The sequence below is a fragment of the Coregonus lavaretus genome (assembly GCF_964263955.1).
Source record: "Coregonus lavaretus genome assembly, chromosome: 9".
Taxonomy (NCBI): Eukaryota; Metazoa; Chordata; class Actinopteri; order Salmoniformes; family Salmonidae; genus Coregonus; species Coregonus lavaretus.
Genome location: NC_139996.1, coordinates 4600210 through 4613839, shown reverse-complemented (window position 1 = coordinate 4613839; position 13630 = coordinate 4600210). Strand labels below are relative to the sequence as shown.

Genomic DNA, 13630 nt, shown 5'->3' with positions numbered 1-13630 from the left:
GCACACTGTATAACACATCATTAAGAACTAACCATTCTGTATCTTTAGCTAGAAACAAGTTACTGGATGAACCGTGGGCTACTATTCAATAACCTGTTCAGTGTTTCTCCAGTTTACGTCTATTCAATAACCTGTTCAGTGTTTCTCCAGTTTACATCTATTCAATAACCTGTTCAGTGTTTCTCCAGCTTACATCTATTCAATAACCTGTTCAGTGTTTCTCCAGTTTACGTCTATTCAATAACCTGTTCAGTGTTTCTCCAGCTTACATCTATTCAATAACCTGTTCAGTGTTTCTCCAGTTTACATCTATTCAATAACCTGTTCAGTGTTTCTCCAGTTTACATCTATTCAATAACCTGTTCTACACTGTTTTCCAGACGACATCTATTCAATAACCTGTTCTACACTGTTTCTCCAGACGACATCTATTCAATAACCTGTTCTACACTGTTTCTCCAGACGACATCTATTCAATAACCTGTTCTACACTGTTTCTCCAGACGACATCTATTCAATAACCTGTTCTACACTGTTTCTCCAGACGACATCTATTCAATAACCTGTTCTACACTGTTTCTCCAGACGACAACTATTCAATAACCTGTTCTACACTGTTTCTCCAGACGACATCTATTCAATAACCTGTTCTACACTGTTTCTCCAGACGACATCTATTCAATAACCTGTTCTACACTGTTTTTCCAGACGACATCTATTCAATAACCTGTTCTACACTGTTTCTCCAGACGACAACTATTCAATAACCTGTTCTACACTGTTTCTCCAGACGACATCTATTCAATAACCTGTTCTACACTGTTTCTCCAGACGACAACTATTCAATAACCTGTTCTACACTGTTTCTCCAGACGACAACTATTCAATAACCTGTTCTACACTGTTTCTCCGTGTAGCTTAACTATCGGAGCTCCTATCAGCAGCGGGCTAAAAGGCCTTGCACTGTGATCAGTCACTCATACGTAGCAAACAGGTCTGGTTACTAAAGGCTATGACATGTAATTAAAGGCTATAACCCTTCAACTCACTCTACCACAGGGTTTCACCATAGCACACTGAGAGAGCAAGCCTGTCCTTGATCTGTCTGTGTGTGTGTGTGTGTGTGTGTGTGTGTGTGTGTGTGTGTGTGTGTGTGTGTGTGTGTGTGTCTCCCCACATGGCATTACTCTCCTGATTGACGTTACAGTACCAGTGATCTGACCCAGCCATTTGTTTTTATAGCCCTTGTAACTGAATGGATCTCTCTAACTCATGGTAATCATCTCGTATTTGTCTTTGAGACTGCTGTCCTCCTCCAGGTCTTCATCCTCCTCTTCCTCATCCTCCTCTTCCTCCTCGTGGGGTTTCTCTGGCTGTTTGTGATGCATCTCGATAAACAGGAAGTAGACCAGGGCCCCGACAACGCCCCCTAGCATCGGCCCCGCCACGGGGACCCACCACCAGTAGTCTGCCGTGCTGCACAGAGATACAACACACAGAGAGTCAGAGAGATACACACACACACTTCAGTCCTTTCTGGGGTTTACCTACCACCACGTAGACTGCCCCCTGAGGTGGTGTGATGTGATGTGTTGCTATGCATGTTATGTGAGGTGTAGTGGTTTGATGTGTTGCTATGCATGTGAGGTGTAGTGGTTTGATGTGTTGCTATGCATGTTATGTGAGGTGTTGTGGTGTGATGTGATGTTATGTGAGGTGTTGTGGTTTGATGTGTTGTTATGCATGTGAGGTGTTGTGGTGTGATGTGTTGCTATGCATGTGAGGTGTTGTGGTTTGATGTGTTGCTATGCATGTGAGGTGTTGTGGTGTGATGTGTTGCTATGCATGTGAGGTGTTGTGGTTTGATGTGTTGCTATGCATGTGAGGTGTTGTGGTGTGATGTGTTGCTATGCATGTGAGGTGTTGTGGTTTGATGTGTTGCTATGCATGTTATGTGAGGTGTAGTGGTTTGATGTGTTGCTATCCATGTGAGGTGTAGTGGTTTGATGTGTTGCTATGCATGTTATGTGAGGTGTTGTGGTTTGATGTGTTGCTATGCATGTGAGGTGTTGTGGTTTGATGTGTTGCTATGCATGTTATGTGAGGTGTAGTGGTTTGATGTGTTGCTATGCATGTGAGGTGTTGTGGTTTGATGTGTTGCTATGCATGTGAGGTGTTGTGGTGTGATGTGTTGCTATGCATGTGAGGTGTTGTGGTTTGATGTGTTGCTATGCATGTTATGTGAGGTGTAGTGGTTTGATGTGTTGCTATCCATGTGAGGTGTAGTGGTTTGATGTGTTGCTATGCATGTTATGTGAGGTGTTGTGGTTTGATGTGTTGCTATGCATGTTATGTGAGGTGTAGTGGTTTGATGTGTTGCTATCCATGTGAGGTGTAGTGGTTTGATGTGTTGCTATGCATGTTATGTGAGGTGTTGTGGTTTGATGTGTTGCTATGCATGTGAGGTGTTGTGGTGTGATGTGTTGCTATGCATGTGAGGTGTTGTGGTTTGATGTGTTGCTATGCATGTTATGTGAGGTGTAGTGGTTTGATGTGTTGCTATGCATGTGAGGTGTTGTGGTTTGATGTGTTGCTATGCATGTGAGGTGCTGTGGTGTGATGTGTTGCTATGCATGTGAGGTGTTGTGGTTTGATGTGTTGCTATGCATGTTATGTGAGGTGTAGTGGTTTGATGTGTTGCTATGCATGTGAGGTGTTGTGGTTTGATGTGTTGCTATGCATGTGAGGTGTTGTGGTGTGATGTGTTGCTATGCATGTGAGGTGTTGTGGTTTGATGTGTTGCTATGCATGTTATGTGAGGTGTAGTGGTTTGATGTGTTGCTATGCATGTGAGGTGTTGTGGTTTGTGTTGCTATGCATGTTATGTGAGGTGTTGTGGTGTGATGTGTTGCTATGCATGTTATGTGAGGTGTTGTGATGTGTTGCTATGCATGTGAAGTGTAGTGGTTTGATGTGTTGCTATGCATGTTATGTGAGGTGTTGTGGTTTGATGTGTTGCTATGCATGTTATGTGAGGTGTTGTGGTTTGATGTGTTGCTATGCATGTTATGTGATGTGTAGTGGTTTGATGTGTTGCTATGCATGTGAGGTGAGGTGTGTTGTGATGTGTTGCTGTGCATGTGAGGTTTTGTGGTTTGATGTGTTGCTATGCATGTTATGTGAGGTGTAGTGGTTTGATGTGTTGCTATGCATGTTATGTGATGTGTAGTGGTTTGATGTGTTGCTATGCATGTGAGGTGTTGTGGTGTGATGTGTTGCTGTGCATGTGAGGTGAGGTGTTGTGGTGTGATGTGTTGCTGTGCATGTGAGGTGTGGTGTGATGTGTTGCTGTGCATGTGAGGTGTGGTGTGATGTGTTGCTGTGCATGTGAGGTGTGGTGTTATGTGTTGCTGTGCATGTGAGGTGTGGTGTGATGTGTTGCTGTGCATGTGAGGTGTGGTGGTGTGATGTGTTGCTGTGCATGTGAGGTGAGGTGTGGTGTGATGTGTTGCTGTGCATGTGAGGTGTGGTGTGATGTGTTGCTGTGCATGTGAGGTGTGGTGTGATGTGTTGCTGTGCATGTGAGGTGTGGTGTGATGTTTTGCTATGCATGTGAGGTGTGGTGTGATGTGTTGCTATGCATGTGAGGTGTGGTGTGATGTGTTGCTGTGCATGTGAGGTGTTGTGGTGTGATGTGTTGCTGTGCATGTGAGGTGTGGTGTGATGTGTTGCTGTGCATGTGAGGTGTGGTGTGATGTGTTGCTGTGCATGTGAGGTGAGGTGTGGTGTGATGTGTTGCTATGCATGTGAGGTGTGGTGTGATGTGTTGCTATGCATGTGAGGTGTGGTGTGATGTGTTGCTGTGCATGTGAGGTGTTGTGGTGTGATGTGTTGCTATGCATGTGAGGTGTGGTGTGATGTGTTGCTGTGCATGTGAGGTGTGGTGTGATGTGTTGCTGTGCATGTGAGGTGTTGTGGTTTGATGTGTTGCTATGCATGTGAGGTGTTGTGGTGTGATGTGTTGCTATGCATGTGAGGTGTTGTGGTTTGATGTGTTGCTATGCATGTTATGTGAGGTGTAGTGGTTTGATGTGTTGCTATGCATGTGAGGTGTTGTGGTTTGTGTTGCTATGCATGTTATGTGAGGTGTTGTGGTGTGATGTGTTGCTATGCATGTTATGTGAGGTGTTGTGATGTGTTGCTATGCATGTGAAGTGTAGTGGTTTGATGTGTTGCTATGCATGTTATGTGAGGTGTTGTGGTTTGATGTGTTGCTATGCATGTTATGTGAGGTGTTGTGGTTTGATGTGTTGCTATGCATGTTATGTGATGTGTAGTGGTTTGATGTGTTGCTATGCATGTGAGGTGAGGTGTGTTGTGATGTGTTGCTGTGCATGTGAGGTTTTGTGGTTTGATGTGTTGCTATGCATGTTATGTGAGGTGTAGTGGTTTGATGTGTTGCTATGCATGTTATGTGATGTGTAGTGGTTTGATGTGTTGCTATGCATGTGAGGTGTTGTGGTGTGATGTGTTGCTGTGCATGTGAGGTGAGGTGTTGTGGTGTGATGTGTTGCTGTGCATGTGAGGTGTGGTGTGATGTGTTGCTGTGCATGTGAGGTGTGGTGTGATGTGTTGCTGTGCATGTGAGGTGTGGTGTGATGTGTTGCTGTGCATGTGAGGTGTGGTGGTGTGATGTGTTGCTGTGCATGTGAGGTGAGGTGTGGTGTGATGTGTTGCTGTGCATGTGAGGTGTGGTGTGATGTGTTGCTGTGCATGTGAGGTGTGGTGTGATGTGTTGCTGTGCATGTGAGGTGTGGTGTGATGTTTTGCTATGCATGTGAGGTGTGGTGTGATGTGTTGCTATGCATGTGAGGTGTGGTGTGATGTGTTGCTGTGCATGTGAGGTGTTGTGGTGTGATGTGTTGCTGTGCATGTGAGGTGAGGTGTGGTGTGATGTGTTGCTGTGCATGTGAGGTGTGGTGTGATGTGTTGCTGTGCATGTGAGGTGAGGTGTGGTGTGATGTGTTGCTATGCATGTGAGGTGTGGTGTGATGTGTTGCTATGCATGTGAGGTGTGGTGTGATGTGTTGCTGTGCATGTGAGGTGTTGTGGTGTGATGTGTTGCTATGCATGTGAGGTGTGGTGTGATGTGTTGCTGTGCATGTGAGGTGTGGTGTGATGTGTTGCTGTGCATGTGAGGTGAGGTGTGGTGTGATGTGTTGCTATGCATGTGAGGTGTGGTGTGATGTGTTGCTATGCATGTGAGGTGTGGTGTGATGTGTTGCTGTGCATGTGAGGTGTTGTGGTGTGATGTGTTGCTATGCATGTGAGGTGTGGTGTGATGTGTTGCTGTGCATGTGAGGTGTGGTGTGATGTGTTGCTATGCATGTGAGGTGTGGTGTGATGTGTTGCTGTGCATGTGAGGTGAGGTGTGATGAGTTGCTATGCATGTGAGGTGTGGTGGTCTGATGTGTTGCTATGCATGTGAGGTGAGGTGTTGTGGTGTGATGTGTTGCTGTGCATGTGAGGTGTGGTGTGATGTGTTGCTATGCATGTGAGGTGAGGTGTGATGTGTTGCTGTGCATGTGAGGTGTTGTGGTGTGATGTGTTGCTATGCATGTGAGGTGTGATGTGTTGCTATGCATGTGAGGTGTGATGTGTTGCTATGCATGTGAGGTGTTGTGGTGTGATGTGTTGCTATGCATGTGAGGTGTTGTGGTGTGATGTGTTGCTATGCATGTGAGGTGTTGTGGTGTGATGTGTTGCTATGCATGTGAGGTGTTGTGGTGTGATGTGTTGCTATGCATGTGAGGTGTGATGTGTTGCTATGCATGTGAGGTGTTGTGGTGTGATGTGTTGCTATGCATGTGAGGTGTTGTGGTGTGATGTGTTGCTATGCATGTGAGGTGTTGTGGTTTGATGTGTTGCTATGCATGTGAGGTGTTGTGGTTTGATGTGTTGCTATGCATGTGAGGTGTTGTGGTGTGATGTGTTGCTATGCATGTGAGGTGTTGTGGTTTGATGTGTTGCTATGCATGTTATGTGAGGTGTAGTGGTTTGATGTGTTGCTATCCATGTGAGGTGTAGTGGTTTGATGTGTTGCTATGCATGTTATGTGAGGTGTTGTGGTTTGATGTGTTGCTATGCATGTGAGGTGTTGTGGTTTGATGTGTTGCTATGCATGTTATGTGAGGTGTAGTGGTTTGATGTGTTGCTATGCATGTGAGGTGTTGTGGTTTGATGTGTTGCTATGCATGTGAGGTGTTGTGGTTTGATGTGTTGCTATGCATGTTATGTGAGGTGTTGTGGTTTGATGTGTTGCTATGCATGTGAGGTGTTGTGGTGTGATGTGTTGCTATGCATGTGAGGTGTTGTGGTTTGATGTGTTGCTATGCATGTTATGTGAGGTGTAGTGGTTTGATGTGTTGCTATCCATGTGAGGTGTAGTGGTTTGATGTGTTGCTATGCATGTTATGTGAGGTGTTGTGGTTTGATGTGTTGCTATGCATGTGAGGTGTTGTGGTGTGATGTGTTGCTATGCATGTGAGGTGTTGTGGTTTGATGTGTTGCTATGCATGTTATGTGAGGTGTAGTGGTTTGATGTGTTGCTATGCATGTGAGGTGTTGTGGTTTGATGTGTTGCTATGCATGTGAGGTGCTGTGGTGTGATGTGTTGCTATGCATGTGAGGTGTTGTGGTTTGATGTGTTGCTATGCATGTTATGTGAGGTGTAGTGGTTTGATGTGTTGCTATGCATGTGAGGTGTTGTGGTTTGATGTGTTGCTATGCATGTGAGGTGTTGTGGTGTGATGTGTTGCTATGCATGTGAGGTGTTGTGGTTTGATGTGTTGCTATGCATGTTATGTGAGGTGTAGTGGTTTGATGTGTTGCTATGCATGTGAGGTGTTGTGGTTTGATGTGTTGCTATGCATGTTATGTGAGGTGTTGTGGTGTGATGTGTTGCTATGCATGTTATGTGAGGTGTTGTGATGTGTTGCTATGCATGTGAAGTGTAGTGGTTTGATGTGTTGCTATGCATGTTATGTGAGGTGTTGTGGTTTGATGTGTTGCTATGCATGTTATGTGAGGTGTTGTGGTTTGATGTGTTGCTATGCATGTTATGTGATGTGTAGTGGTTTGATGTGTTGCTATGCATGTGAGGTGAGGTGTGTTGTGATGTGTTGCTGTGCATGTGAGGTTTTGTGGTTTGATGTGTTGCTATGCATGTTATGTGAGGTGTAGTGGTTTGATGTGTTGCTATGCATGTTATGTGATGTGTAGTGGTTTGATGTGTTGCTATGCATGTGAGGTGTTGTGGTGTGATGTGTTGCTGTGCATGTGAGGTGAGGTGTTGTGGTGTGATGTGTTGCTGTGCATGTGAGGTGTGGTGTGATGTGTTGCTGTGCATGTGAGGTGTGGTGTGATGTGTTGCTGTGCACGTGAGGTGTGGTGTGATGTGTTGCTGTGCATGTGAGGTGTGGTGTGATGTGTTGCTGTGCATGTGAGGTGTGGTGGTGTGATGTGTTGCTGTGCATGTGAGGTGAGGTGTGGTGTGATGTTTTGCTATGCATGTGAGGTGTGGTGTGATGTGTTGCTATGCATGTGAGGTGTGGTGTGATGTGTTGCTGTGCATGTGAGGTGTGGTGTTATGTGTTGCTGTGCATGTGAGGTGTGGTGTGATGTGTTGCTGTGCATGTGAGGTGTTGTGGTGTGATGTGTTGCTGTGCATGTGAGGTGAGGTGTGGTGTGATGTGTTGCTGTGCATGTGAGGTGTGGTGTGATGTGTTGCTGTGCATGTGAGGTGAGGTGTGGTGTGATGTGTTGCTATGCATGTGAGGTGTGGTGTGATGTGTTGCTATGCATGTGAGGTGTGGTGTGATGTGTTGCTGTGCATGTGAGGTGTTGTGGTGTGATGTGTTGCTATGCATGTGAGGTGTGGTGTGATGTGTTGCTGTGCATGTGAGGTGTGGTGTGATGTGTTGCTGTGCATGTGAGGTGAGGTGTGGTGTGATGTGTTGCTATGCATGTGAGGTGTGGTGTGATGTGTTGCTATGCATGTGAGGTGTGGTGTGATGTGTTGCTGTGCATGTGAGGTGTTGTGGTGTGATGTGTTGCTATGCATGTGAGGTGTGGTGTGATGTGTTGCTGTGCATGTGAGGTGTGGTGTGATGTGTTGCTATGCATGTGAGGTGTTGTGGTGTGATGTGTTGCTATGCATGTGAGGTGTTGTGGTTTGATGTGTTGCTATGCATGTTATGTGAGGTGTAGTGGTTTGATGTGTTGCTATGCATGTGAGGTGTTGTGGTTTGATGTGTTGCTATGCATGTGAGGTGTTGTGGTGTGATGTGTTGCTATGCATGTGAGGTGTTGTGGTTTGATGTGTTGCTATGCATGTTATGTGAGGTGTAGTGGTTTGATGTGTTGCTATGCATGTGAGGTGTTGTGGTTTGTGTTGCTATGCATGTTATGTGAGGTGTTGTGGTGTGATGTGTTGCTATGCATGTTATGTGAGGTGTTGTGATGTGTTGCTATGCATGTGAAGTGTAGTGGTTTGATGTGTTGCTATGCATGTTATGTGAGGTGTTGTGGTTTGATGTGTTGCTATGCATGTTATGTGAGGTGTTGTGGTTTGATGTGTTGCTATGCATGTTATGTGATGTGTAGTGGTTTGATGTGTTGCTATGCATGTGAGGTGAGGTGTGTTGTGATGTGTTGCTGTGCATGTGAGGTTTTGTGGTTTGATGTGTTGCTATGCATGTTATGTGAGGTGTAGTGGTTTGATGTGTTGCTATGCATGTTATGTGATGTGTAGTGGTTTGATGTGTTGCTATGCATGTGAGGTGTTGTGGTGTGATGTGTTGCTGTGCATGTGAGGTGAGGTGTTGTGGTGTGATGTGTTGCTGTGCATGTGAGGTGTGGTGTGATGTGTTGCTGTGCATGTGAGGTGTGGTGTGATGTGTTGCTGTGCATGTGAGGTGTGGTGTGATGTGTTGCTGTGCATGTGAGGTGTGGTGTGATGTGTTGCTGTGCATGTGAGGTGTTGTGGTGTGATGTGTTGCTGTGCATGTGAGGTGAGGTGTGGTGTGATGTGTTGCTGTGCATGTGAGGTGTGGTGTGATGTGTTGCTGTGCATGTGAGGTGAGGTGTGGTGTGATGTGTTGCTATGCATGTGAGGTGTGGTGTGATGTGTTGCTATGCATGTGAGGTGTGGTGTGATGTGTTGCTGTGCATGTGAGGTGTTGTGGTGTGATGTGTTGCTATGCATGTGAGGTGTGGTGTGATGTGTTGCTGTGCATGTGAGGTGTGGTGTGATGTGTTGCTGTGCATGTGAGGTGAGGTGTGGTGTGATGTGTTGCTATGCATGTGAGGTGTGGTGTGATGTGTTGCTATGCATGTGAGGTGTGGTGTGATGTGTTCCTGTGCATGTGAGGTGTTGTGGTGTGATGTGTTGCTATGCATGTGAGGTGTGGTGTGATGTGTTGCTGTGCATGTGAGGTGTGGTGTGATGTGTTGCTATGCATGTGAGGTGTTGTGGTGTGATGTGTTGCTATGCATGTGAGGTGTTGTGGTTTGATGTGTTGCTATGCATGTTATGTGAGGTGTAGTGGTTTGATGTGTTGCTATGCATGTGAGGTGTTGTGGTTTGATGTGTTGCTATGCATGTGAGGTGTTGTGGTGTGATGTGTTGCTATGCATGTTATGTGAGGTGTTGTGATGTGTTGCTATGCATGTGACGTGTAGTGATTTGATGTGTTGCTATGCATGTTATGTGAGGTGTTGTGGTTTGATGTGTTGCTATGCATGTTATGTGATGTGTAGTGGTTTGATGTGTTGCTATGCATGTGAGGTGTTGTGGTGTGATGTGTTGCTGTGCATGTGAGGTGAGGTGTTGTGGTGTGATGTGTTGCTGTGCATGTGTGGTGTGATGTGTTGCTGTGCATGTGAGGTGTGGTGTGATGTGTTGCTGTGCATGTGAGGTGTGGTGTGATGTGTTGCTGTGCATGTGAGGTGAGGTGTGGTGTGATGTGTTGCTGTGCATGTGAGGTGTGGTGTGATGTGTTGCTGTGCATGTGAGGTGTGGTGTGATGTGTTGCTGTGCATGTGAGGTGTGGTGTGATGTTTTGCTATGCATGTGAGGTGTGGTGTGATGTGTTGCTATGCATGTGAGGTGTGGTGTGATGTGTTGCTGTGCATGTGAGGTGTTGTGGTGTGATGTGTTGCTGTGCATGTGAGGTGTGGTGTGATGTTTTGCTATGCATGTGAGGTGTGGTGTGATGTGTTGCTATGCATGTGAGGTGTGGTGTGATGTGTTGCTGTGCATGTGAGGTGTTGTGGTGTGATGTGTTGCTATGCATGTGAGGTGTGGTGTGATGTGTTGCTGTGCATGTGAGGTGTGGTGTGATGTGTTGCTGTGCATGTGAGGTGAGGTGTGGTGTGATGTGTTGCAATGCATGTGAGGTGTGGTGTGATGTGTTGCTATGCATGTGAGGTGTGGTGTGATGTGTTGCTGTGCATGTGAGGTGTTGTGGTGTGATGTGTTGCTATGCATGTGAGGTGTGGTGTGATGTGTTGCTGTGCATGTGAGGTTTGGTGTGATGTGTTGCTGTGCATGTGAGGTGAGGTGTGGTGTGATGTGTTGCTATGCATGTGAGGTGTGGTGTGATGTGTTGCTATGCATGTGAGGTGTGGTGTGATGTGTTGCTGTGCATGTGAGGTGTTGTGGTGTGATGTGTTGCTATGCATGTGAGGTGTGGTGTGATGTGTTGCTGTGCATGTGAGGTCAATCAATCAATCAATTTTATTTTATATAGCCCTTCTTACATCAGCTAATATCTCGAAGTGCTGTACAGAAACCCAGCCTAAAACCCCAAACAGCTAGTAATGCAGGTGTAGAAGCACGGTGGCTAGGAAAAACTCCCTAGAAAGGCAAAACCTAGGAAGAAACCTAGAGAGGAACCAGGCTATGAGGGGTGGCCAGTCCTCTTCTGGCTGTGCCGGGTGGAGATTATAACAGAACCATGCCAAGATGTTCAAAAATGTTCATAAGTGACAAGCATGGTCAAATAATAATCAGGAATAAATCTCAGTTGGCTTTTCATAGCCGATCATTAAGAGTTGAAAACAGCAGGTCTGGGACAGGTAGGGGTTCCATAACCGCAGGCAGAACAGTTTAAACTGGAATAGCAGCAAGGCCAGGCGGACTGGGGACAGCAAGGAGTCACCACGGCCGGTAGTCCCGACGTATGGTCCTAGGGCTCAGGTCTCTCAGTTGGCTTTTCATAGCCGATCATTAAGAGTTGAAAACAGCAGGTCTGGGACAGGTAGGGGTTTCGTAGCCGCAGGCAGAACAGTTGAAACTGGAATAGCAGCAAGGCCAGGCGGACTGGGGACAGCAAGGTGTCATCATGCCCGGTAGTCCTGACGTATGGTCCTAGGGCTCAGGTTCTCAGAGGTGTGGTGTGATGTGTTGCTATGCATGTGAGGTGTGGTGTGATGTGTTGCTGTGCATGTGAGGTGTGGTGTGATGTGTTGCTGTGCATGTGAGGTGAGGTGTGATGTGTTGCTATGCATGTGAGGTGTGGTGTTGTGGTGTGATGTGTTGCTGTGCATGTGAGGTGTGGTGTGATGTGTTGTTATGCATGTGAGGTGAGGTGTGATGTGTTGCTGTGCATGTGAGGTGTTGTGGTGTGATGTGTTGCTATGCATGTGAGGTGTTGTGGTGTGATGTGTTGCTGTGCATGTGAGGTGTTGTGGTGTGATGTGTTGCTATGCATGTGAGGTGTTGTGGTGTGATGTGTTGCTATGCATGTGAGGTGACGTAACACATCAATCAACACAGGGCGGACTATCAATAAGAGACGATCAAAGGACGATCTGATTGAAATGGTCAACTAATCATCAAGCTAGTTTTAGAATGATCCAATAAGTGAACTGGGGGTACTGGAGGAGAACTTACCTGAACGCGTCTATACGAGTTACCTGAACACTTCTATACAAGCTACCTGAACGCTTCTATACAAGTTACCTGAACGCTTCTATACGAGCTACCTGAACACATCTATACAAGTTACCTGAACGCTTCTATACGAGCTACCTGAACACTTCTATACGAGCTACCTGAACACTTCTATACGAGCTACCTGAACACTTCTATACGAGCTACCTGAACACTTCTATACGAGCTACCTGAACACTTCTATACGAGCTACCTGAACACTTCTATACGAGCTACCTGAACACTTCTATACGAGCTACCTGAACGCTTCTATACAAGTTACCTGAACACCTCCCAGCCCCAGCCTGCTACAGCAGTGAAGACCCGTGGCCCCAGGTCCCTGGCAGGGTTGAGGGGATACCCACAGTTCAGCCCCATGGATACCCCGATAGCCATGATGACCAGGCCGATGCACAGTGGCTCCATGCCCCTAGGGGCGCCGATGTTCTTCCCATCGATGATGGCCAGGATACACAGCACCAGCATGCCTGTTCCCACTACCTGGAGGAGCAAGACAACCATGTGCATTGAAATCAATATATATATATATATATATATATATATATATAACTTTATTGTTTGAATAGAATAATACTTTGTTGATCCACAGTGGAAATGTAATGTGTTCAGTATTTATTAAGTATGTTCAGTAAGCAGTAATATTGTTGAGGAATTCCTTTTGGATATTCCAGGAGGATATAACAGCAGAAACAAAAACAGAAATGTAATTCTGTGAATTTGTTGACGTCGTCTCAAGTGAGAACATGTTTGTTTTTCAGTAGATCCATGTTGCACTGCATTCTATAGTTTTTATTTGTATTTATTAGGGATCCTGGGGTCCAAACATATTAAAGCACTTACATTACATATAAAACAAAATATAAAACAGTACATCATATGACAGTATTACACCACTACCTATCTACAATACAAAATGTTTAATACCACCATACAACAATATCACAATGTGTGCGTATGCATGTGTCTGTACCTTTGTATGTGTCTCTTCACAGTCCCCGCTCTTCCACAAGGTGTATTTTTACCTTCTTTTTTTAAAATCTGATTCTACTGCTTGCATCAGTTACCTGATGTGGAATAGAGTTCCATGTAGTCATGGCTCTATGTAGTACTGTGCACCTGCCATAGTCCGTTCTGGACATGGGGACTGTGAAGAGACCTCTGGTGTCATGTGTTGTGGGTTTCCGAGCTGTGTGATAGTAGTTTAAACAGACAGTACATTCAGCTTGTCAACACCTCTTACAAAAACAAGCAGTAATGAAGTCCATCTCTCTTCCACTCTGAGCCTGGAGAGACTGACATGCATGTCGTTAATGTTAGCTCCACGTGTGCTAAGCTAAAGGCTAGCCACTACACCATAATGACTGACTGACAGACAGACAGTCGCCTGTGTTGGCTCTAAAAGTGTCCAGGATGTTAATGTAGTCTGGTGTGAACATCCGAAACACAGCTAACGGGGAGGGGGGGGGAGGATGTTCTGTGTAGGAAATTAGGACAATCAATTTGCATTAGCAACATTTCCCAGAGAAGTGGGAATTTAAGGGTTTAATGGCTAACTCTGACGAAACATTGTGTAACTACCGGTAACTAGAGCAGACTGGAGTATCAGAGGAGTCA

At 45.7% G+C, this 13630-nt stretch overlaps 1 protein-coding gene across 1 annotated transcript in view; it reads right to left on the bottom strand.

The window, feature by feature from the left end:
- Nucleotides 1-1265: 1265 nt before the first annotated feature.
- aqp9a (aquaporin 9a) overlaps nucleotides 1266-13630 on the bottom strand; it is a gene marked incomplete at both ends in the record, with an annotated part of 23993 nt that continues 11628 nt past the window's right edge. Inside the window, 2 exons of the mRNA XM_084168324.1 lie at nucleotides 1266-1476; nucleotides 12279-12496. Of these exons, the coding sequence (XP_084024450.1) occupies nucleotides 1266-1476; nucleotides 12279-12496 (429 nt within the window). The remainder of the gene's footprint in view (nucleotides 1477-12278; nucleotides 12497-13630) is intronic.